Below are 24,352 nucleotides of genomic sequence, written 5' to 3' on the forward strand. Positions count from 1 at the left end.
GAGTTTGAGGCCAGCCTGGTCTACAGAGCGTGTTTCAGGGATTCAGAACAGCCAGGGTTACATAGAGAAAGAAACACTGTCTCAAGGGAAAAAAAGAAAAAAGAAAAGAACCCTGTCTGGAAAACAAAATAATACAAAAAACTCAGCTGGATCTATCATGCTTTACTTGATGACTTAAGTTTTGATATAAATGTGTTGATTTCAGGGAACTGGCTCAGTTTTCCATTTGAAGCTTGGCTGAAATGTGTCTTTTTTTTTTCTCTTTTCTTTGGTTTCTGTTTCAGAAAGAAGACATAGTTCATCTAGCAAGCCTTCCTTGGCTGTTCCTCACACTTCAGTATTTTCCCTCTTCCCCTCTCTGTCCAAAAGCAAAGGCGGCAGTGCCGGTGGAAGCAGCCGGCCTCCCAGTGGAGGGGCCGTCTGCACAGCCTCATCAAGCTCCAAGTCACTCAAATTGCCCAAAGAGAAACTGCAGCTCAGGGGGAGCATCAGGCCCATGCATCCCATGCAACAGACTAAAGTCCCCCATGGTAGAGTGTAAGTATGGCCACATGGGCTTGTAAGGCTAGGGGAGTCCTGTGTGGATGCCACCCAAGAGTGCCTGGGAGTCACTGTGAAGAGTTCATTGCAGTGTGTGTGTGGGGGGGGGTCAAGTACACTGTTAGCTCTTAGGTACCACAATAATAATATGGCTGGTAATATTTTTTTATCCTTTTTGGTGTGAGTTGTTGAAAATAACTGTATTTGTCTGGGATGTCATATTGACCATAACCCCCTGTGGAATATGTATTGTCGCTCCTATTTTCATATGGGAAAAGGAAGCATTGGTTGAGATGCTTTGTGTTAGAAGGCCTTTAAGATATTCTGCTTCTGTTTCTTCCTGGTGGAAGTGAAGCCATCAGCCACTACAGGGTTGGAGATGCTTGGGTATCTACCAAGCATGTGGCTTTTGTACACTCAGCTATTGAAGACGGCTAATGAATGACCTCTGATAGTTCTGCTGCCTCTGTTGCAAACAGTAGAAATAAGAAAAGGTGAAGCGCCCCCCAGTGGCCTAAAACAAACCAGGGTCTCCTGCCAGGTTGCTTTCAAGTCAGGGCAGTGAGGAGGAAAGACTGGAGTAGTTCTAACCTGCCTGCTGTGGCTTTGGCAAGCTTGTGGAGTAAGTCTGGGCCTGGGAGCTTCCCTGAGGCCACTTGAAGGAGCAGCAGTGTACACTGACAGAGTCATCTCTCAGCCTGGTGACAAGTAGACTTTCCTTTTGATTCCCAGCATCTAATAACCTTGGTTATCTCAGAAAACAGTTGAGTACCTGCTGTCACTCAAGAGCCTCGCCGGCTGGGAGAGGCTAAAATAGTTTGCAGTGAGTAGCTCTGTTGCTGTCAGGCTATTCTCTACCACTGTCCCTGCTCGTGGCTGCGCCCCCAGCCCCTGTTCGCCAAGAATGAGCATGGGAAACTTGGCTTTCACTTCTGAAGTTGTCTAAAAGCCAAAGAAATGGCAGGGCAGTGCTTAAATCACTTGCCAGCTTTACAGCCACTAGAGGCCAGAGGCCACTTCCCCAAACCGCCATTATCATGTGAAAGCTTAGAAGGGGACCAAGTGAATCATTAGGGTTTTGTTGATATCACTTTTACCAAGCAACGAAGTGACACGAGTATTCCTTCCTGTTCACTAACCGTTTGCCAGGTGTATCTGTCCTAAGCTCGTGTCTTAGAAGCCTGTGTTCAGGGACAGGGAACTAAACAGTGACACACCATGTGCTGACTCAACACAGTCTTCCTTGTTACCAGAAGCAGGGCTGCTTCAGGCTTGAGTGATGTGTACTCAGTCATGTGTGTTTGTTTTAATAATTCCTTTCATTAAAGTGATGGTTCTTGTGAGGTATTCTCCTGGGATTCTGTGGTGTTATCTTGGTCCTTCTAGAATGCTTCCTTTTTTGCTTCTTATAGAAACTGCATTGACTAGCGGGTTTGCTGAATCACTCCAGTGCTCAGCTGGTTCCCTTCTCCCCCAAGTGCATGCCCTGTGTTCTGATGAGTTGTATTCCCACTAATCAATAAACAAACACTTGTTAAACCAAACAAAAACAAGAAACCGCATTGACTCTTGGGTTTGAGTTTCCCGTTGGTCCATGGGAAAATGTTTCTAAAAGGATAAAAACAGGTCTTTTTTTTTTTTTTAATCCAACGGACTTTTCGTCAACAGAGCTGTGAGCTTCACTACTCACTTTTCTTAGTGGTTCAGACAACATGTTGGAGGGCCTTCCCAGAGCCTGTGCACATGGGTAGATCTGGGCTGGGCTCCCTTCCCCTTGGAATAGCAGGGCACTTGCTCATGGCACTCTCCCTTCCCCTGTAACAGCATGACGCCCTCTGTGAAGGTGGAAAAGGTGCATCCGAGGATGGACGGCACACTCCTGAAATCCACAGTGGGGCCTGCCTGTCCTGCTGCTGCGAGCTCTGCAGTCAAGCCTGGCCTTAACTGCCCCTCAATACCAAAGCCAACCTTGCCTTCGCCCGGACAGATTCTGAATGGCAAAGGGCTTCCTGCAACACCCGCTCTGGAAAAGAAACCTGAAGACACTTCTAATAATAGGAAGTTTTTAAATAAGAGATTATCAGGTAACATAACAATTCCCTCGCGAAGCTGGATATGGAAAGTGGGATGTTCCTTCTTAAAGCTAGTCAACGTGAACCTTGGGGAAAGTCTCCGTCTGGGTGGACCTGTCTGTGCAAAATGAAAATTTGTTCCTACGATTTTTCTAAATATAAATATTCTTATGCAAAATCAGTAAATATCTTTTCAGTGTCTGGAAGTAGCTGTGGGCTTTCAGTGGGGACAATAATGTTCATTGCAATGATCACACTCATCTGCAGTGTATTCATTAGTAATAGGGCACATCTTATTATAGCTTTAACTTGTCAATCTTGAGATTTCCTCTTATTTAAAAAATGAAGGTAATGGTTGGTACCCGTTTGCAGTAATGTTTTGTGTGTTCCTTGCAGAAAGAGAGTTCGACCCTGACATCCACTGTGGGGTCATCGATCTGGAAACCAAGAAGCCCTGCACCAGGTCTTTGACTTGCAAGGTTTGTACTCTCTGGGGCAGAAATGAAGGCTGGTAATGCCATGCCATTTCCATAGCTGGTAATAGCAATGCCGTACCCACCCCTAGGGAGCCAGTGCTCAATGGCCCCCTGCGTTGTATAAATTAAGTAAGCTGCTCGTGACAAAAAGAAAAAAAAATCCTCAGTTTGACAAAATGCTATGTGAGTTACCTGTGCGAGAGGCTTTTGTGTACAGCTTTGTGTATAAGCACCATAGCACACATGGAGGTCCCAGTACATCTTGCAGGAGTCAAATATTTTCCTCTGCCATCACTTCTAGGAGTTCTTACAGTGTTCTTTGCTTATTTCTTTTATTTTGTTCCCCCCTTCTTTCCTAAGTGTGTTGTAGCTCATGTGAGGTCAGATGATAACTTGTACAGGTTGGCCACCATTTGGCTTCTGGGTCTCAAACTCTGGTCACGAGGCCTGGTGTCTGGTACCCTTCTTCATTAAGCTATCTTACTGGCCCAAGTGACTTAGGTTAATTTAGATTTCAGTTTTAATTCTTGTGAAAAGCATTTTGCAGCAGTGGGGGCTTCCTGCTCAGGTTGCTCTTGAGTTGTTGGGCTCGAGTGATCCTCCTAAGTACCAGGTTGCATGTGAATAGCCACCATTGCAAACATATAACTGCATTTCTTTTATCAACTCATCTGTTGGTGGGCTTTTAGCTCCCTTCCATATCTTTGTAAATAGTGCCTTGGTGGACATGGCAACACTGAAATCCCTGCAAGGCCTCAATATCAGTTCTTTTCATAACTACCCAGAAATAAGGTTGTCTGCGGGTTTTCTAGTATAAACTCTTCAGGGAGTTTCATTTTCTTTTTCCTATGCCTTCATTGCTAGGGGATCTGCTGTGTTAAGAGTGTCATTGCCGTTGGCAGCATGTTTCTTACATCCGTTGCTTTGCTACCACGCTTTGTAGACCTTTAGATCGCTACATTTGTTTAGTGCAATGAGTCTTGAACATGTACACATAAACCATCCGTTTTAGAATTTTGTAGTCTAAAAGAAAGATATAAACGTTTATATTAATTCACTGTATTCATAGGGGCTGGAGCCACTGCTTCTGAGCACTGGCAGTAGTGTTAGAAGCTGAGGAGAAGAACCAGCCATGCAGAATGACTTTCACAGGGATTGATTAGCTTAGCCTGATCACTTCGCTCTCGAAGATTCAACTTTGTGTCCTGTTCAGAATAGCATTGGACTTTGGGTATATGCTTTTAAAATGTCAGAGGCTGGAGGATGCTTATTGGGTAAGAGTCACTTCCCAGCGCCTACCGTGGGTGGCTTTACTTTTTGTAACTTATCCAGCCCTTCTGGCTTCTCCAAGTCATTGCGTTCACATGCAGGTACCACTTATAGACAGTGTACATATACAAGATTAAAAACAACACTAATGTTAAAATATCAGTGATTATCAAATGCATTTGATAATCTGATGTTTTCTTGTAAGATATGATCAACAGTTGGCTTATATTAGTCACCTTTTTAAAGCCAGGACTGCCTCGTTCTCTATGTGCCCATTTCCGCTGTTAGAAATACTGAATAGATCCTCGAGAGCTGAAAAGCATTGTGTGTTTCTGGTATTTACTGCACTTCTGCCTTTTCTTTTTCTCAAGCCGTTTCTTGGCTGTATCAGACTGTCTGTATAGTTCTGTGAGCCCTCTTCTCTCTTCTTACCTTATTTTGTTGAGTAGAGAAAAGCAGTTGTGTTTAACTTTTGTCCTCAGTTACTAAAAAGAAAACTTTACCAATATGTTTTCTTAATGCGTATTCAGAATTTTAAATTGTCTTGAGTTTTTTTTTTCTTTAATGAAATTCATAAGAGCCTATGAGTTGCTTTAATGGCACAAAACACGAGGGCCTGCCCTTTGTACTGTTTAGTGCTCGTTTCGCCGCCAGGTGGCACAGCTACAGCTGCTCCTTTCCTCATGCGGAATGACGTGCCAGGTTCCTACCGTTAAGAGCTGGAGTGTGGGCCTCCGGCTTCTCTGAGGAGAAACACGTCCAGTCTTCGAAAGCTGTAGCATGCTTTCCTGAGGGATATGTTTGGGGATACACAGCATATTTCTTAATGAAATTCCTCAGTTTCTGTGTTTCTTGTTTTTGTTTGTGTGTCTATTGTAGACACATTCCTTAACCCAGCGGAGAGCTGTTCAGGGTAGAAGAAAACGATTCGATGTGTTATTGGCCGAGCACAAAAACAAAGCCAGGGAAAAGGAATTGATTCGCCATCCAGACTCTCAGCAGCCACCACATCCTCTCAGGGACCCGCATCCCACCCCTCCTCGGATGCTGCCACAGGAGCCACACCTTTCTTCAGAATCGAAGCCTTTTGTAGCTAGTAAACCGAAACCTCATACCCCTAGTCTTCCAAGGTAAGGCAGCCTCCAACTGTGTCTCCCTTCTTCAGGGAACAGGTGTCTAGACCCCGTGTGTCCTGTGTACCCCTCCACCCTCTACGTCCTGCTGTCAACGCTGTCACTGTCACAATGGGGGTTGGTACTTTGTAATTGGGTTACTGTAAAGCTGTTGAAGATTCTGACCAGGGCTCCCAGGTGTAAATGCACACACTAGTATAAGGTGAAGAGTGCCTGCCCTTCTGTGGTCCTGTGCCAGCTTTCTCTTAACCCTGATAAGTGGAGCTGAGACTGGGTCTTGCTTTAATAGCATCTGTTTGTCAACATGAGTTTTCATTCACTCATTTGGAACTTTATCTTCTGCATAAAGTAGGCATTGGAGCAGCATAGAAGCAAGGTCAGAGTGGTTTAATAAGACTTTACTGTGTGCATAGCTCAGAGACAGTGACGGAGAGTGTGTGTGCCCTTGTGCTTCTTTAAGCCATTTCCAGAGACAGGGTGTGGGGCTGGGGTGAGAAGTCACAGGGCTTCTGCTGGTGTGCCAGCCCCTGCTGCTGCTGCTTCGTTTCACCCTTTTGTACCCGATCCTTGGGATGGCTTCGTTAAGGTAGAAACATCTCCCTCAAGATAACATAAGTGTATATACTTGGGCATGTCAGAACAGCGCAACACAAGCCAGCCCTTGGTTTAGCCTCAGGCATCAGAGAGTGGTCAGTGGAGGCTTCCACAGGTATAGTCAGGCTCAGACCCAGGTCCCTGTGTGTCTTTTCTTCGGAAGCCTCTCAATGAAGACCATTCGTCTGAAAAGTGACATTTGCTTAGAAGCCACGAGGCCATCCTATGGGGTAGATGTAGGAAGAAATCATCATAACCCTTGAGCACATGATGTCTAGACCGACCTTGTGAGGTAGTAATGCTACCTCACTCATTATCTCCTCCTATCCCTTTAGGTTAGTTGTGCTGGAGGACTTTGCCAGTTACCATACACATGAGAAATACTGTTAAAATATTTTGAGATACGAAGAGTAGTCAATGAAAGAATCCTAAGTTGCACTGTGTCCCTGTTCTTTGGGGAGAATGGAAGAGAGGCTTGGACACCAAATAGCTCTTGGGGGAAGAACAGTTATAAGCTGCCTTTGGCTGTGTGTGGCAGACACTCCCCTGAGACCTGGCCTGCTAAGGGGAGCAGCGTAGCGCGCGTGCACACTCTCGGTGCCTTAGGGCTGGTGGGCCTGCTTCTCTCCTCCATCCCCTGTGGTCTTACATGGTGTCTGAGGTGAGGCTGCTGGTGGCCAGCTTGTGCTTCTGTTCTGAGCTGTGCTGTCCTTGTTTACTCCTCCAGGCCTCCAGGCTGCCCTGCTCAGCAGGGTGGGAGTACCCCCATTGACCCTCCTCCCGGCCACGAGTCTCCACACCCTCCCTTACCTGCCACTGAGCCAGCGTCTCGGTTATCAAGTGAGGAGGGTGAAGGCGATGACAAAGAAGAGTCTGTTGAAAAACTGGACTGTCATTATTCAGGGCACCATCCTCAGCCAGCATCGGTAAGTTCTGCACCCACTTTCGGTGGCCTCCCCGGTGCAGCATAGACCTTGCCAGGCTGTACATGTAGCACCGTAGGGTACGTGTACTCATTCTGGGGCCCTCTCCTACTCTTCCTTCTCTTCTTCTTCAAAAGTCAGTGCTAGGCATTGATGCTCCCTCTCGAGTTCCATAGCCTCTGGTGCTCAAGGCATTTCAGCTCTGTGCTGGCAGGGGAGGTGACACACATCTACACTGCTGTCTTTCAGTTTTGCACATTTGGGAGCCGGCAGATCGGAAGAGGTTACTACGTGTTTGACTCCAGGTGGAACCGCCTTCGCTGTGCCCTTAACCTCATGGTAGAAAAACATTTGAATGCACAGCTATGGAAGTAAGTGCCTTTTGGGGGTGGGGGGTGACTTGCCCCCATGATACATTTTCTTGATGACTTCAAGTTCTGTTTTTAAGAATATGGCATTACGGGAGGCAGAGGCAGGCAGATCTGTATGAGTTCGAGGCCAGCCTGTTCTACAAAGCGAGTTCCAGTACAGCTAGGGCTCTTACACAGAGAAACCCTGTCTTGAAAAACCAAAAAAGAAAGAAAGAAAGAAAAAAAGGAATATGACATGCTTATCGAAATGGGGGAAAATAGCCATTAGCTATAGGAAGAAAGTACCTGCTCTTTCATATATTCATTCATTCTTTCAACAACAACATCTTGTTCTGGGCTCAAAGTAGAAGGACTCCCACATGTAAGGGCCTCATCATATCGGTAGGGACACAAAAATTAGTCAACAGAAAAGAGACTGCAGCTTATTATCAGAGAAATACTGGAAGAAACAGTCACCACTAACACCTATTGGAAGCTATTTGTATGCTGGGGACTGTTAACTATTGGATTTTATAAGTCTTTGCTATGTGAGCATGATTATCCTTTTTTTTTAATTAATAGATATGCAAGGTCATACAGCAGGTAGTGGTGGGGCCGCTAGGTGGCAGTTTGTTTCCAAACAGAGTTGATATGGGAAAATAACAGGCTATGGGTCTGGAAGAGCTGTCACTAGGATGTGAGCAGGGTTGTTTCCAGGAGAAACCCGATGTGTGAAGAAGGGGCCTAGTCGGAAAGGTGATGACTTGAGAAACAACAAGAGCGCGAGTATATGACAAGCCAAGGCCCAAGAGGCTAGCAGGGCCAGGCAGCACTGAAGCTGTTGGGTGCAGTGGTAAGCTGGCTTTAGGTAGAGGAGCCGTGAGCTTGGGTCTGTAGCTTTACATGTTGAAGTTTTTGAGTTTTGTTGAGCTGGGATGAAACTGTATCCTCAGCAGGATAGCTACGCATTCCATCACTTAGCTGTGTCACCCTACCCTTGAAAAATCCTACATAGTATCATGTATGTTAATATTTACTAAAAAGCTTATAAGTAAAAGGAGGAATCCTTGGCCAAAAAAAAAAACTTTAATTCAGCATTTCAAGTAATCTTATTTTCATGTTCAGCACTTACCAGTGCTACAGCTTCTGCAGCTCGGTGAGACTTTTGTGACTGTCAAAGCAGAAGACCTCTCTGTATACTGAAGAACATTTCCAGCTCCTTTGACTTTGGGATACCTTTTAGATATCCCAAACTTGTGTTCAGTGGGATATTTTATTATAGGGAACTCTCAAGTTGTCCCCTGTCATCCAGGGGTCACCAGGTGGGTGGCTATCACTGACTAGCACCTTTTGAATGGATGATGGATAGAAAGGCCATTAGCTCTCATGACTTGGTCTCCTGGTAGTCAGCTATAGCTGGTTGGGGCCTTAGTCTCTAGTCAGAAAGTCTGTCTCCGTGACTTTGACAGGACTTGGATTTGTCCAGTAGTGAGTAGACTGAGGGCAGGCAGTGTTGCTCTGTCCTTCTCCCTGAAGTTGTCTCCTTTCTGAGGGACAGCACTCCTGCCCACAGCTGACCTGCCTGGACCAGTAAGTGCTCTGCAGCCAGCATGGGAGAGATGCCTTCAGTTAGTGCTTTGTGTGGACAGGAACTGGCAGGTCTCTGAGCCTGATTTGGCCCGCTGCTCTGGCAGGGCCTCTCTCAAGGATGTCTGTCCCATTACCCATTCCTCCTGTCCCTTAACATGAACCCTGGTTTATTTATTCACAGTAGTTACTTTCATCCCAGCATGGCCTCAGTTTTGCTATGAAGCCAGAGTTGACCTTACTTGACCTTTTGGGTACTGGGATTCCGGGCACACCATGCCTGGTTTTCTGTGGTGCTGTGCTCAGACCTACAGCTGTATGTATGCTCAGCAGGGTCTCTACCCACTGAGCCACACTCTTCCTAGCCCCCTGACCTCTGTTCGTAAAAGCCAGAGGCAATAGGGACTATGAGTGGTTTGAAGATGAGCTGACTTGAGGTGAATTGGGAGGTGGACTGGGACCCAGTCATGAGTGTTCTTGAAACCCCTGCAGCAGGAGTGCTGTGAGTTGAATTCTGGGCAGCCTTCTCTCACAGCCCCTAATGTGCGTGGGGAGCTAAGCCCTTCTCACCAGGGACCTGCCCAGGGGCCTCTGCGAGACACTGCAGGGTGTTGTCACAGTGTTCTGGGTCCTGTCCTACGGCTCAGCAGACATTTTCCTCGTGGGAAGGGACCCATTTGAGCAGCACTCTCGTCCCCTTACCCTGAGCTGCTTATTCTGGTAAATTTGGTTGTCAGTACAGACTGAATGTGAGCCTAAAACGAGTCCTCTGTAGCTCCTGGGTATTCTGAACAGTCGTGGACCAGCCTTTCTCTGGAGCGTTGGCTGACTCAAGGCATCTCAAGCTCCTGTGATCTCTCAACTGTGCCCCTGTATTGTGGGAGGGGCATGGGACTGACTTCACCCAAATGTATTTTTGTAGTTTGGAGTGTCAGTTTCCCATTTCTTACCTTCATATTTTTACATATAGTACTCTTTTCTTGAATACCATTATCTATCTTGTCAGATCCTTTAAGAGAGGAAGGAGTTATATCATCCCAAGAGGTTCACATGTTGCCTATGGGGGAAAACCTATTTTCTTTTCTCAGGATTTGTTTTCAGGCAGCCTGGTGTTTTAAGTCCCAACCTCATGAGCCACCTAGTGGCCACAGTCAGGTACTGCATCCAGTGAACAACCTACACTCAAAAGCTTGCCTGGTAAGCTGTTGGGAGACAGTCTGCTGAGGGTGTCTGGGCTGAGGCCTGGGAATTCATATTCCTGACAACCCCCTTACGTAATATCAGTGAGTATCACAAGGTTAGAGACAGGCTTCTCACTGTGGGCTCACATTGGAGTCCGCTAGAGAAATTTGAGTGCTGGCTGCCGTCCGTGTGCTTTCCCTGAGGTTTCCTGTGTGATAAGTGTGGTTGTGACTTAGGCTCCGTAAGTGCTTGTAGTGTCCAGCTGAGTGGAGACGCAGAAGTGCAGTGAGGGTTTTAAAGTGGAGATGAACACAGTCACTAGTTGCTAAGGTTAGTAGTGAAGTCACAAGGCAGCATTTCAGGCCGCATGTGCCCATGTGGAGGAGACTGAGCTCCGTGGGGTTGTAATTGAGTCGGCCACTGCATCCCGGCGAAGGTAGGCTGGTCTTGGCACATCTTCCTGGCCCCTTGTTTTTGTTTTTCTTCACTAGGTCTGTGCCTCATCCCTTGGTTCAAGCAATTGTCATCTTCCAGCCTCCTGAGTGTGGGGCCGTAGGCCTGTGCTCCTGTGTGCCGCCGTTAGCGCCTGAATTTTATTGCTGCTATCAGGCTTATTAGGTTTTCTTTTTCTTTTATGCTGTCATGTTTTTAGAACTCAGAGCTAAAATAAAAGGGGGGTCTCTTATGTCTGGCTGTCCAGATAGAGCTCTCATTCCCTACTTAGTACTTTGCCCAGATATTCCAAACATAACATTCCTTATACCTTCCAAACAAAGTCCCCTTTGGATTTGTCTCCTGCACAATGTCTAGGCCAGGAGTCACAACCTCTCTATAGCTTAAGTAACTCATTCTTGCTTGAATTTCCTCAGTGTTTGAATATAGTATTCCAGGTCTTATGAATAAAAGGGTACGTATGCTGTGGGTTACAGCATCTGCAAAGGAATAAATGATTTGCAGTCACATATTAACGCTACCTCCAGTCTCGCAGTCTTTCACCAGGCAACCTTACCTTTAAGCAAGGCATATGATGGTCAGAGTAGACTTTTTAAAAAAAAATTTATGTGCATTGGTGTTTTACCTGCATTTATGTCTGTATGAAGGTGTCAGATCACTTAGAGCTGGATTACAGACTATTGTGAGTTGCCATGTGGGTGCTGGGAATTGAACTTGGGTCTTCTGGAAGAGCAACCACTATCCTTACCTGCTGGACCATCTCTTCCACCCCCGGGACAGACTTCTTAAGACAGTGATGGCTTGAAATTACAGTGATGAGCAGAGGCCAGAACTAACTGCAATGGCCCAGACGTAGGACTGCAGGAGTTCTTGCACTGTGGGGTGTGCTTGGGGTGTAAGAAAGATTACTTTCTACAGATCAGCGGTGGAGGTGTGAAGCTAGAGTTGTAGGGGTAGTGAGGCATACACAGTGTGTTTCCAGATCCCCAGGAATCATAAAGAAATGGAAGGAAACATACATCAGAATTGGGTTTGTGTTTTGTATTGGCTTTTGTGATAAGGGTATGTTTCTCAGACCCAAGATAAAGGGGTGCCCATCTGTAACCATCCATGGCCAGTTATAGTTATGATAAACATCCGTGGCCAGCTGTGGTAATTAGCACTCATGGTATCTCCTTTTTACAGGAAAATCCCACCAGTGCCCTGTACTACGTCACCTGTATCTGCCCGTATTCCTCACCGGACAAACTCTGTGCCGACTTCACAAGGTGGGATCAGCTACTTTGCAGCAACCACTGTCTCTACATCCCCAGTTATGCTGTCGTCCACCTGCATCTCCCCAAACAGCAAATCAGTACCAGCTCATGGAACCACTCTAAATGCACAGCCTGCTGTTTCGGGGGCAATGGATCCTGTGTGCAGTGTGCAATCCAGACAAGTATCTGCTTCATCCTCATCCCCCTCCACACCCTCCAGCCTCTCTTCAGTCCCCTCCTCCCCTCTGTCCAGAAAACCTCAGAAATTGAAACCTAGCAAGTCTGTAAGGCCCAAGGAGTCTTCTGGTAACAGCAGTAACTGTCACAATGCCAGTAGCAGTACCAGTGGTGGCTCAGGAAAGAAACGCAAAAGCAATTCCCCACTGCTAGTTCATTCTTCCTCCTCCTCGTCGTCCTCCTCCTCCTCTCATTCCGTGGACTCGTTTAGGAAAAACTGCGTGGCTCACCCTGGGACTCCATACCTGTCGACCACAGCATCTTCCCACAGCCTCGGCCTCAACTGTGTGACAAACAAAGCGCCCTCGGTGAGCCTGCGGCACGAGCAGGCAGGGAGAGGTCCTCCTGGTGTGAGCCCTGCGGAGCCCATCAAGAGGATGAGTGTAATGGTGAATAGCAGTGACTCCACTCTTTCTCTCGGGCCATTCGTTCATCAAGCCAATGAGCTGCCTGTCAACTCCCAGGGCAGCTTTCCACACTCACACACTCCTCTAGACAAACTCATAGGAAAGAAAAGAAAATGCTCTGCGGGCTCTAGCAACGTCGGCGACAGTGGCAGCAAACCTACAAAGCTTGCCAGATTGCCAGCCATGAACAACGTCCACATGAAACACACAGGCACCATCCCGGGGGCCCCAGGACTGACGAACAGTGCCCTCCTTCATCAGGTAGGAAGTGGACTCTGATCTTCTGGCGGTGTCTGCACCCTCTTTTGTGGGGTCTTCTGCCAACTCTGGAAACTGGTTGGGTTGGTTGGTTTGCCTTTAAAGGGTGCCCAGCTTCTGTGATAATCTTTAACAGAGGAAAGTCCCTGTCCATTTGAAGGGAAACATTTCTACGGAATGTCTAATGCCTTTCAAACACGCATTAGCATCTTGGCCTGAATAAAGCATCAGACGTGACAGCACAGGTGAAGGGGTTCCCTTTGCAAAGGCACAGAGCAGGTACCCTGATTCTGCTAGCAAAGGAAACTGGGAGCATTTTGAATCTGCTTAGTGCTTCTAATGTGTTCCCGGCTGAAGTCAAACTGATTCTAGTAAGCAATTACTTTAGTTGGACCTTTACAAAATAATAATAATTTGAAATGTTTTTCATCTTGAGCAATTTCAGATACTTTTGGTTAAATTGCACCCATATTTTCTCCTCCATATTTTCAAGGGAGGTGGGGAATAAGATTCAGGGTTGGCACGGCTGAAGACTGGAATCTTGTTCCAAGTCATACCTGAAGAAGACATGTGTTGTGTGTCCCATTAGTAGAGGTGATTCCTTGGGGTCATAGTAGGTTGTGACTTGCTTGTGCTGTATCTTGTCTGTTCCCCCAGGCTTCTTGTTGGTTTCTTTTGACTGTCTCTCATGTAGTTCTTTCTTCCAGCTTCTTTTGCCCTAACTTCAGCTCATCTCTCATCTTGTTATTTCATTCATCAGGATATCTTCTCTCCTTGCTTACGAACAGGAATTGCAGCAGCAGCACCCCAGAGCCCTGACTTAAAAAGTGAGGCTCTCTTTTATGTTATTTTCCCTTTTCCTCATCCTCAGAACTTAAATGCTTAGGGCTTTTTCAGAAAATGCCAAGGCATTTCCTATTGTAATTTACTTTTCTCCAGTATTTGTGTGAATTGACAATGTCAAAAATTAATGGGGGAAATAGCTACTTAAATTCAAAGTAGCTGCTTAATTTTTGCCTTTTGGAGTAGGAGTACTTGGGCAAATGTGAACTTTTTGTTGCTTATGTTGTAGTTATTTATATAGTAATGATTCATATAGCATTAGTACAAAAGCAGTAAGAAACAATATAGTCACCCCTCAAAACCCCTTCTGAGCATAGTATCCTGTGGACTGAGATCTCTGTAGGAGAGGTTGTAATATCCATTGCACATTTGTAGCGTAGAGCACGCTGTCTTCATTTAGAGCATGGGACTTGGGTAGATCTTCCTCTTACCCTAATGGGAGAAGTGAAGGGAGAGGTGGGCATTGGGGGCAGCAGAGATGGTCTAGCAGTGTTTATGTGAGGTCTGGGGTTGCAGTGTAGTCCTGCCAACATGGAGCAGTTGTTCCCCGTCTTGTCACCAGTTTAAAGAGAAATTTCAGAGCTAGGCTTGGGTGTGAAATTTGCTCCCTATCTCCCTTTTAAAAATCTACTATAGCCTACATATCTGTTGGAGAGTTTGAGTTAGGATCTGCCAATATTCCTCTGCTTTTTACCCCACAGGGTTGGGGGTTATCTACTAGGAAGACCCAGACAGTCCAAGTTTGGATTATTAAAATCAATTGCAACTCAAGTTTGTGTTACAGAAAGATTTTTTTCTGTTGAGGATGCTTTTGCTTTTGTTTTTAATTATACTTCAAAAATCCTGGGGACCCCAAGGCTTGCAATCAGAGGATATATGTAAACCTTACAAAGTGTTGTATCTGACTGGGAGGGATCTTACCAGCTGCATAAGAATCTCAAAGGAACTCATGATTTAAAAGCACTTTAAAGAACAGGATCCCGAAGTGGGCATGGTGACACACATATTCAAGGTCAGCCTGGATTTTGTAGTAAGTTCTAGGATAGCCAAGGCTACACAGAGAGACCTTGTCTAAAAACAAACATGTTTCTAGAAAAGTAGAAACCCCGATTTGCTGTTTCTTTTTAAATAGTGTTGCTTGGGCTGGCTAGTCTTTGAAAACAGAAGTGGTGTGGGAAGCCCGTGGCAATTAGTATACACACACACACACACACACACACACACACACACACACACACACACACACACACACACACACACACACACACACACACACACACACACACACACACACACACACACACACACACACACACACACACACACACACCCCACACCACCAGCACCACCAGCACCAGCACCAGTCTGTTCTTGGCTGCTAGGCCTTAATTTACTCCATGGGAAGGACTGAGCTTCGTCCCTGTGCTGTGGACTGTGCCTTGGTGTAAACTGCCACATCTGTGTGTTAACACATGTGATTCTGTTTAGAATTAACAGCCTAGAATACCGTCAAGAGCACAAATTTAGAAACACTTAGACTAGAAGGCAAACATGAAGCCGGGCGTTGGTGGCGCACGCCTTTAATCCCAGCTCTCGGGAGGCAGAGGCAGGCGGATCTCTGTGAGTTCGAGGCCAGCCTGGTCTACAGAGTGAGTTCCAGGACAGCCTCCAAAACAATACAGAGAAACCCTGTCTCGAAAAACCAAAAAAAAAAAAAAGAAGGCAAACATGAGAGCTGGGAACCCTGACAGCCACCATTGGTGCCAGCTGGTTTTCTGAAATGAGTCTTTACAAGCTTGAGGTTGGCCCTGTGGTGGTTCTCCCTGGCCGCAGTAGTTCAGTGGAGGGTTAGTGTCGGGTATACTTGTATAGAATGGGGAGCACAGGAGTTAGCCACTTACTTATGTGTTTCCTTACCTCTCTTTTTTGAAAGCCAAAGGCACGTCCCTGACAGCTGATAATACCACTGGAAGGAATAATGCAGACATTTTTGAAGACAAGTTACACCTCTGCTCAGCACTCTGGACCCCACGATGCCTTTGAGTCTCTGTAAACTCCTGTGGGCTCCAGGGTAACCTGTGGCTGTCTCCCAAGGATTTCCTGACACTGTGTCTGTAGCAGTGAGTACCCAGAAAGGACACTGGATCAAGTTCAGCCACCAGACTGCTTTATCAGTGGTAAAGTGGTCTGACTGCTTGCTACCAATCTGTGAGAAGTTTTTGTTTGTGTTTTTTGTTTTTGTTTTTAACTTGCAGCATATCATGGAGCCACTCTTGAAGTAGATTGGCTGGGCAAAAGAATGTTTTGGCAAGAGCGTTACTGTAGACTCTCCTCCTCCTCCTCCTTTTTTCCGCCAGAATTTTTTTGTTTTGTTTTTTGAACACATTCTCACCTGTAGGTCATTCTCCAGCAGGTAGACACCTTAACTGGAGACTGGAGGCCTTCCAAAGAAAAGGGAGCGAGTTGCATCCTAAGTAGCCTCCTAGAGGATATCTGGCTTTAGACTTTCTTTTAGCAGTGTTCAGGAATAGAATACTGATGTTGGTCAGTGCATCAAGACATAGTAGCCAAGCCTTTCCCTGTAATGTGGGATAAGAAGCTTATCAAGTTCTTCCAACTTAAGAACTGGTTTGAAGCTGCTCATACCCGGATATTAAGTTGAAAGTATCTCAGAAGCTTAGTTTTCATGGTACAAAAGCATGTGTGATAAAGAGAGAAAGAAAGGAAGAATGAAGAAAAGGAAGACGGAGACAAAAGGAAAACTAGTTTTGGTGATGAAAAGCCAGTTGGGACACCGGATTTGGGGAAGTGAAAAAAATCACGAAGTGGAGCAAAACTTGCAGGATTTCCAAAGAGACGGACTCTTCTTGTTAATGCGTTCATTGTTGAACAGTGTCAGAGTGGGCTGATCGCCTTACTCAGTCTGCTTTTTAAGATTTGCCTTTTTAAAGTTACTATGATGTCCTTAAATATTTCCAAGGCATTACTCCCATTTCCTCTTTCAATATTGTTTGGAGAAGTGTAAGTTTCTGCTTTCAGGACTGCTGTCATTGTGTCTGTGTCACAGCTTCCCTTCAGGCCACTAGAGATGTGTATTTGGATGCAGGTAGGCTGAGGAGCAGACCCCCCCCCCAAGAGAGGGTGGTCCTAGCGCCTTGTATGTGCCCATGGGGGGCAGCTTCGTGAGGGTCAACAGTGTTTACTCATACACACCCTCCTTTCTTGTGATTGACAGCCAACTTCCTTGAGTGAATTGTAAAGCCCTCTTAAGATTTTTCAGTACCCCACTCCCAAAGAATGTTTAATATGTAAAAACGTTGCTTGAAAAGTTGTCTACCAGTGAAATTTGGGGATGATCTAGGGCCAGTACCACAGCTCCTGCACAGACAGCCAAGTCCTCTGGCTTAGGAGAGTACAATAGAGTGGCCGAAAGTGCAGTCCCCAAGGCTCTTACCCTTGTCTTGGCCGGTGTCTGGGCAGAGCCCAGGCAGTGGTCCTTCCCCTATAATTCTTAGGTTACAAACTTGAGTTTCAGGGAATTTCAGTCAACAACAGGTAGAATGAATAAATACTTGGTTACCAGCCTAATAATGTGAATTGCTACACTTACTCTTATTCTTTAAGAACACAAACACTTTATGCAGATACTTTAACTATAAATTAATGTAAAATGTTGAATTTTTCTAAGGGAGGGAAAACAGAGTTTTATTCACTTATGCAATCAATCAGTGAATGTTTTAAAGATGATGTTAGGAGAGAACTCTAAGGAGAGCATGGATGACCAGTGTGGTCAGGTTAGGAGGGATCGGTCTCTCCCGGCCCAGAGGTGGGAAAGGAGGAAAGAGGGAGTCAGTTACATAGTAATTACTTGGTGACAAGTGCAATGGGTGTGGGTAGAATTTATTCTCAGAGCCAAGGGGACTTGATGGTTATAAATTAAGTTGCTTTTAGTGATGGAATTTATAGACAGGTCATGTTGTTCCGAAAGATGTGAATAGGAGCCACAATAGGAAGTTTATTCAGAATAAAGTAGAGACTTAGATTAGTGAGTGTTATAATTTGATTTCTTAGACTGGGGTTTTAATTGAACTTCATTATATCCCTGGGTAACACACATAGCCTTGGGATGAGGAAAAGCCATTTTGGATTCTGCCTGCCACAAACAGACATATTCTAAACAGTGCTACTAAAGTTTAGACTGTTCAAATACTTTATTTTCTCTGACAACTACTTTTTATGATGATGAACAGTTAAGACCATTTAAAATATGGGAGTACAAATATTTTTTGAATTAGATTAACTTGCAAAAACCAAATTTGCAGTACTTGGATTGTTTCTAGACAGACTTTGGTGTCAGTTTAAAACCAAGATAATTTTTATATTCTTTCCAATAGAATTCATGACAGCTTCTGCAGTTTTCTTAAACTACAAAAAAAAGTGCTGCAATGATGAACAAAGAATTATTTAAAAAAAAACTACTTTTGTATCTTTATTTTGGAATTTCTTGTTCTATTATAAATATGGAAGTATCCCTATTTCAGAAGACATATTTTGTTAAAAATGAATTGTACATATTTAAATATGTATTTTTGCACAGGTCTTTTTTTCTGATATCCTGTTTTGGTACAATTGAGATCATCTAGTATTTATTTATTAATTAATAAAAATAAATACCTTTTTATAATTTGAAGTGGTTCACTGCCAAGCCAATAGTTTAGAACCTGCCTCCTTTACAGTTAAGGGATGCCTCTGTTCTGTGAAAGTCTCTGTCCCTTTTAGTGTCCCGGAGTGAATTCATACAGATGAAGTGGGCGTGGCTTCTTTCAGTTGCCTGATTTCCATTTAGACTACATGGAACCAAGTGACACACTGCTTTTCTTTGTTTAGTTGTGTGTGTGTGTGTGTGTGTGTGTGTGTGTGTGTGTGTGTGTGTGTGTGTGTGTGTGTGTGTGAATACTCTGAGCACACCTGTGTTATTAGTATGTGATGTGGTTTAAACTAATGGGGAAAACAAAACAAAGCTGAAAAGTGCCTGAACCTAGTTTTAGCTCAGACAGATTCTCTTTAAAGACTTGAATGCTGAGTTGAACTTCTGGAGTTTGCTTTTTCCACCTACATGTTATCTCTAAAGTTTTAGGGGAGAAGTTAAAAGCCATCAAGGCTAGTAATTTTTATAAGGTATTTTAAAATTAAGACTTTTGGTTCACAGTAATTTAACTGGCAATTGACTGCCCAGTGCCACCAAGGGGTTATAAACCGATGTCAGCCAGCAGCTGTTTTGTTACTCACTCATGAAATACAGAGTTTAAGATAGGATATTTAAAATATTTTGTATAAAAAATACAAGAAGTACCTCTGAGAACATTGAAACAAATGTTTAATTTGAAAAACAATGTAACTTATAAAGGCAGCTGTCTTCCTGTAAGAGTTCTGTTGCCAAGGGATTTCTTAATGTCTCCATTCTGTCCTGGGTCTGGGAAAAGTTAGGCTTTGAAAAATGATTGTTAAAAGTTTCATTGTTTAAAAGAAAATAATCATTTTTACATCTTGTTGTAAAACATTTTACCTTTTCAGATCACTTAAATGAGCACTACATATTGTCAGTGTGAATGCAGGGCCTTGAAAGAATTTTTTTTTGAGCTTGGTTATAAAAGCAATCTCCTGTGTTAAATAAAATGTGTGAATAGTTTGATAAATGTGTACACATAATCAAGAGCATCTCAGCTGGACTTTGTGTTGGCTGCTGTATAGAAATGAACAAATGTCAAGGGATAGAAAATTACTTTGGATATTTAAAAGAGAAGAAATATAATAGTCTATTTGTTTTGTAACAAGTTTCTGTAAATAAAATAATTTATACTATTTATAAGAAAAAGTTGTGCTTTGCTTTATGAGAAACTAGTTTGTTGAACAAACCTGTTATTAAATGGGCAATAAAATTAGGACTTCTCAATAAATAAGGTTGGCTGCATGAAGTGCTTCACATGTCTCTGCCTTGTTGTGGTACTAAGCCTCTCACTCTAGTACCTTCCCATGAGCTTTACATCAGACAGCCTTCGCTTCAGCCTTTCTCCAGGACAGGCTCAGTTCTCTAGAGACTACACTGTGTTCCCGTTCTTGGGCATTAAGCTTTGACTCGGATGAAATGATCCCTGTATAAACAGACAATGTGGTATCCTGAAGGAAATGGAGAAGTCGGCAGTGCAGAGACAACATTCTACTTAAACTTGCACCTTTCTGAATTTGATGTATGTGTTAAGTTTGTGTTAGATTTTTCACCTTTGAGGGAGGTATTAAATATGGAGCCCATACAGTCTCTTCTTAGGAAGGAAGGACGAAAGGAAGGAAGGAAATGATTTTTTTGTTTTGTTTTTGTTTTTGAGACAGGGTTTCACTGTGTAACAGTTCTGGCTATCCTGGAACTCACTTTGTAGACCAGGCTTACCTCAAACTCGCTGAGATCTGCCTGCACGTGCCTCTTGAGTACTGGGATTAAAGGCGTGTGCCACCAACGCCTGACCTCTGATTATTTTTGTACCTTCCCCCCACCTTACTAGCCATACCAATTCATTTGTTTTATTCAGAGCATAACATAATTGTATAGTCATTCATAATTTTTTGTTGCTGTATAAAATAACTCACTTGGGAAAATGCTCATATAGTACATGAACTAGCCAAACTGGACCAACCTCCACTGCCTTGTGAGCATTAGCGAGATGATGCAGTGACCGATGATCTCCCCGTGGATAAATCCTTTCACTGTGAGTGTCTCCAGGCCATCAAAGAAAAGGATCAAGTACCCAATCACTAAACCTTTTCTACTGCCTTTCTTTGTAGGTAACCTGGCCCTGGATGGCAAGAAACCATCTCAAGGGGCAGAATTAGCAGTTTTGGGATCTTGGCAAATGGGATTTTGCTGGCAGAACTGCACTTTGCAAAAGAGCTAACAGGACAAAGGTGTGAAAAGATGTGGGAAAGATTTGTGAAACTCACTGGCCAGGAGGTGCTGATGGACTGTCACTGTTGGTTGTCATGAGCCTCTGTCCTCAGGAGCATAAGGAGCTAGCTCATGCTTAAAGGTAACCACTAGAGCCCAGAGAAATTTCCTGGGTCTGTGCATCTGGCCACTTTGGTCTTTGCCACAGCCTGGAAGTCAAAAGACATGCAGGACTCTTGCTTCCCCATTTCCTACATTGTCAGGCTCTTCCATCAAACGTGTCTTTATCTTTCCAATTCCTAATCAAACGGCTGTCGCTGGGACAGCAAGGTGGCTCAGCGAGTACAGGCACTTACTGTCAAACCTGAAGAGCTGAGTTTGAGCCCCGTAATATACATTGTAAATTAACAGACTCCTCCAAGTTCTCTACTAACCACACATGCACAGCAGCATGTATACATACATGTGCTCTCTTACACACATACATTAAAAGGAAAAAAAAAACCTCTTCCGCTCTGTTTCTTCTAAGGTCTTGATGTTCTTGTTGCTGAAAGCAGTTTAAGACTTTGTTTGATCTTAGAAAGCTAATTTCTGGTCCTTGTTACCTTGTTTAATACAGCCAAAGCTCATGGACCAAAGTAGACATTTCTAGAATCTCTTAGTCTTATGATTCCCCAAAGTAAAATTTTTCAGGAAGAGGAGACTCAAACACTATTAACCCTTTGTCTTAAAAGGGAGAACTGGTGGGGATGGGACAGGACAGGAAAGGGCAGACTCCTCAAGCCCGTGTAAACTTCAGGTCTGCTGCAGTGATCTGGGTAATCAATGTTGGGTCTCTAAACTGCCAAGGGTGGGAAGAGAAATAATTGGGGAACTCTTTCAGAGACCTTGAGGTCTAGTTATGTTTATCAGATTTCGAGATCGGCCAAACCTACCAATTGATACACTTGAAGTGGTATAGACAAGGAAGTGTACCATCGACTGAAATTGCTGATAGGAAAAGGAAATTCAGATTAATCCTCTGGTGGCTGCTGTCTGAATGGAACTGTAAGACAGAAATGGATTTGTCTTATGGAAGTAGCTGAATGTACCTGGGAAAAATAGATGGTTTTACTGTGTGGTGTGTTATTTTGCTTTTAAAACCATATTTACGGGGCTGGAGAGATGGCTCAGAGGTTAAGAGCACTGACTGCTCTTCCAGGGGTCCTGAGTTCAATTCCCAGCAACCACATGGTGGCTCACAACCATCTGCAATGAGATCTGGTCCCCTCTTCTGGCATGCAGACATACATGGAGGCAGGATGTTGTATTCATAATAAATAAATCTTTAAAAAAAAACCCATATTTACTATACCATATACTCAGCATTCACCAGTATTAAAAGGAACTTATGTTGTTTCTGCTCTGTACTAGTTTACTATCTTCTGTTTTGTGAAGGACCCTTACCTAAGTTAGAAAGGGCAAGCTCTATAAATTAAAGTCACCATAGATGAGAGTTAAGAATTATTTGACTAAATTTTTCTGATACAAGCAGCTGACTGGGTAGCTTCACAGGTGCAGTACACAGAAGACAAATTAATTTGCCAGAATGTGGCATTATGTTACATCTAGAATCTGGGCATGAAGAATACATACAATAGGTATACTGCTTAGAATATATCTAAAGGAGCCCAGTGAAACTTGAAGGTAACTAGTGTGCAATGTTTTGTGGTATCAGGAAGTCTCCCTTGCTTTGTCAGTTTTAAGTTTTCCATGGAAGATAGGGTCATAAACTGGGAAATTTCCTTCAGTGGCATGTTTTAAAATTAAAAGGCCAAGAGACATAGTATCAAAGCTGGAAATCGCCAGTCTCTTGGTCACTTTCATGACACTGGTCTAGATGACTCAGTTCAGTAATATGCTAGTGGTTTCTGTTAACATTCTTCACAGAAGCATGTTTCTACTAAGTGTATCTGACTTTGAAGTTTGTAGTGTAAAATAAGCTCTAAGGGGCATGATTATAGCCCACTTTCTATTCATGATGAAATAGAATCGCAGTGACTTCTCTGGGTATAGATTGCCAATATGCAGGGAGCTGGGCCTAGAACAATTTTCTAGTTGAGATATGTAGTGGAACTGTTTCTCTCACATCTTACAGCCATATTTCAGAGGAGATGCTGGGCCTAGAGATGGCTCCACCAAGGTTAACAAACAGCATCTACTACTCTTTTGAGGACCTGAGTTTGGTTCCTAGAACTTAAAACTTCCTATAACTCCAATTCCAGGGAAATCGAACAGTTACTACTGGCCTCCTGAGAACCACATACATATACACTCACACAGATGTACATACATATAAATAAAAATCTTTTGAGAGATGTTGAATTCTGGTTTTATTTTCAGCTCTAAGCTTAGTTAACCTTAAACTATATAACAAGGCCTCCAATTTTGTATCACAGATGATACATACAGATTGTGAACACAAGAATAATCAAAATGTTAACCATTATTTGCAGAAAACTGATCTACGTTGTTCTGTTCTGAGGAGTACTTTAAAATAATTCTACTTTTAAATGCCTGGATTTCTTTCTCAATGAACATTTATTACTTTTCATGAAAAGAAAAGCACTGATTTCTTCCCTGAAGCTGAACTATTTCTGTTACTACTGGGTAAAAGTTAAAACTGAGATCATCTTAAGGAAGAATGTGGGCAGGGCATTCTCTGCCCTTGAAAGATCACAGCAGGCCAAGTTGATTTCAAGTTTGACTTGAAAAAAAGGTGATTAAAAAAAAAAAGGCATTTCAGTCTTTTTGAGTCAATAAACAGAATTCTGCTAGTTTGAAAAGAACATGGCATGTTCTTTTATTACTTTTTCCCTCACACATGTATCTTGATTAGGGTTTCCCCTACCTCTACCAGTTCCTCTTCCCCTCTCCTCCTACCTGGATCAGCTGCCTGTCTCTCATTAGAAAACAGGTTTCTTGGGGATAATGAAATGGTAAGATTGACAAAAACACACAACAGAATTGGACAAAACAGAAGGAAAAAAGCCCAAGAGAAGGCACAAGAATCAGAGACTCACTTGTTTACACACTCATGAACTCCATATACACACTAACCTGGAAACTAGAACGCATACACAGGACCTGGTGCAGACCTGTGCAGGCACTGAGCTTATGTGACTTCATCAGCTTCGATTGTGTTGATGGAGAGGACCTTGCTTTCTTGGTGTCCCCTTTCCCCTCTGGTTCATACATTCTGCTTACTCTCCCAAAAAGCTCCCTGAACAAGGAGGGAATTGTTGGAGGCATCCCATATAGGGTTGAGGAACATGGTAAGTTCTTAGAGAGGCTTCACTTGGTGACTCATAATTCTTTCATTACTAAGTGGATTTTATACTTATTCTTGATCAAAAAGCCAATAAGCAGTTTATCAGGTTATCAAGATAAGCACTTTTAGAAAGCCCCAACTTGGTATTTTTAAATGCTTTAGGCACATCCAACAAGCTTCCTTCCTGCCCACCACACAGCACCTCCAAGAAAGTCAAGTATAAAAGTCTGGCCATAGCATTACCCTTACTTACCAGTGACCACTCCTTCTGAGGATATGACCTTGACTTTGAAGACCATGCTTATATTTTGGCATGGGTCCCTGATTTTCCATCCCATTAATTCCTGCAGAGGTTTTTTTTTTTTTAAATGGAGAAATGCTGAACTTTATTTTCAGTCAGGTCAGATTTTTATGAATGTGTTCTTAAAGCATCAGAAGAAACCTTTCTCGCCCTCTTCTTCTCTTGCCTTTTATGATAAAACTCATAATATGCCTCCATCAAGAATCAAGGATAATATTCATCTT

At 43.7% G+C, this 24,352-nt stretch overlaps 1 protein-coding gene across 5 annotated transcripts in view; it reads left to right on the forward strand.

Annotated features, from left to right (window-relative positions):
• The window catches only part of Atxn7 (ataxin 7), a 141,305-nt gene extending 121,754 nt beyond the window's left edge, over nt 1–19,551 (forward strand). For 3 of the 5 annotated variants that reach the window (XM_040747614.1, XM_021230852.2, XM_005076395.4), the window contains 9 exons: nt 285–537; nt 2,365–2,624; nt 3,009–3,091; nt 5,237–5,487; nt 6,812–7,010; nt 7,257–7,378; nt 11,765–12,740; nt 13,498–13,564; nt 15,514–19,551. In XM_040747614.1, the coding sequence (XP_040603548.1) occupies nt 285–537; nt 2,365–2,624; nt 3,009–3,091; nt 5,237–5,487; nt 6,812–7,010; nt 7,257–7,378; nt 11,765–12,740; nt 13,498–13,564; nt 15,514–15,623 (2,321 nt within the window). In that variant the 3' untranslated portion in view covers nt 15,624–19,551. The remainder of the gene's footprint in view (nt 1–284; nt 538–2,364; nt 2,625–3,008; nt 3,092–5,236; nt 5,488–6,811; nt 7,011–7,256; nt 7,379–11,764; nt 12,741–13,497; nt 13,565–15,513) is intronic. The other 2 variants (XM_040747616.1, XM_040747617.1) reach the window with 2 other exon arrangements.
• Nucleotides 19,552–24,352: the final 4,801 nt, after the last annotated feature.

This window comes from Mesocricetus auratus, unplaced genomic scaffold (genome assembly GCF_017639785.1).
Source record: "Mesocricetus auratus isolate SY011 unplaced genomic scaffold, BCM_Maur_2.0 Super-Scaffold_100006, whole genome shotgun sequence".
NCBI classification, from domain to species: Eukaryota; Metazoa; Chordata; class Mammalia; order Rodentia; family Cricetidae; genus Mesocricetus; species Mesocricetus auratus.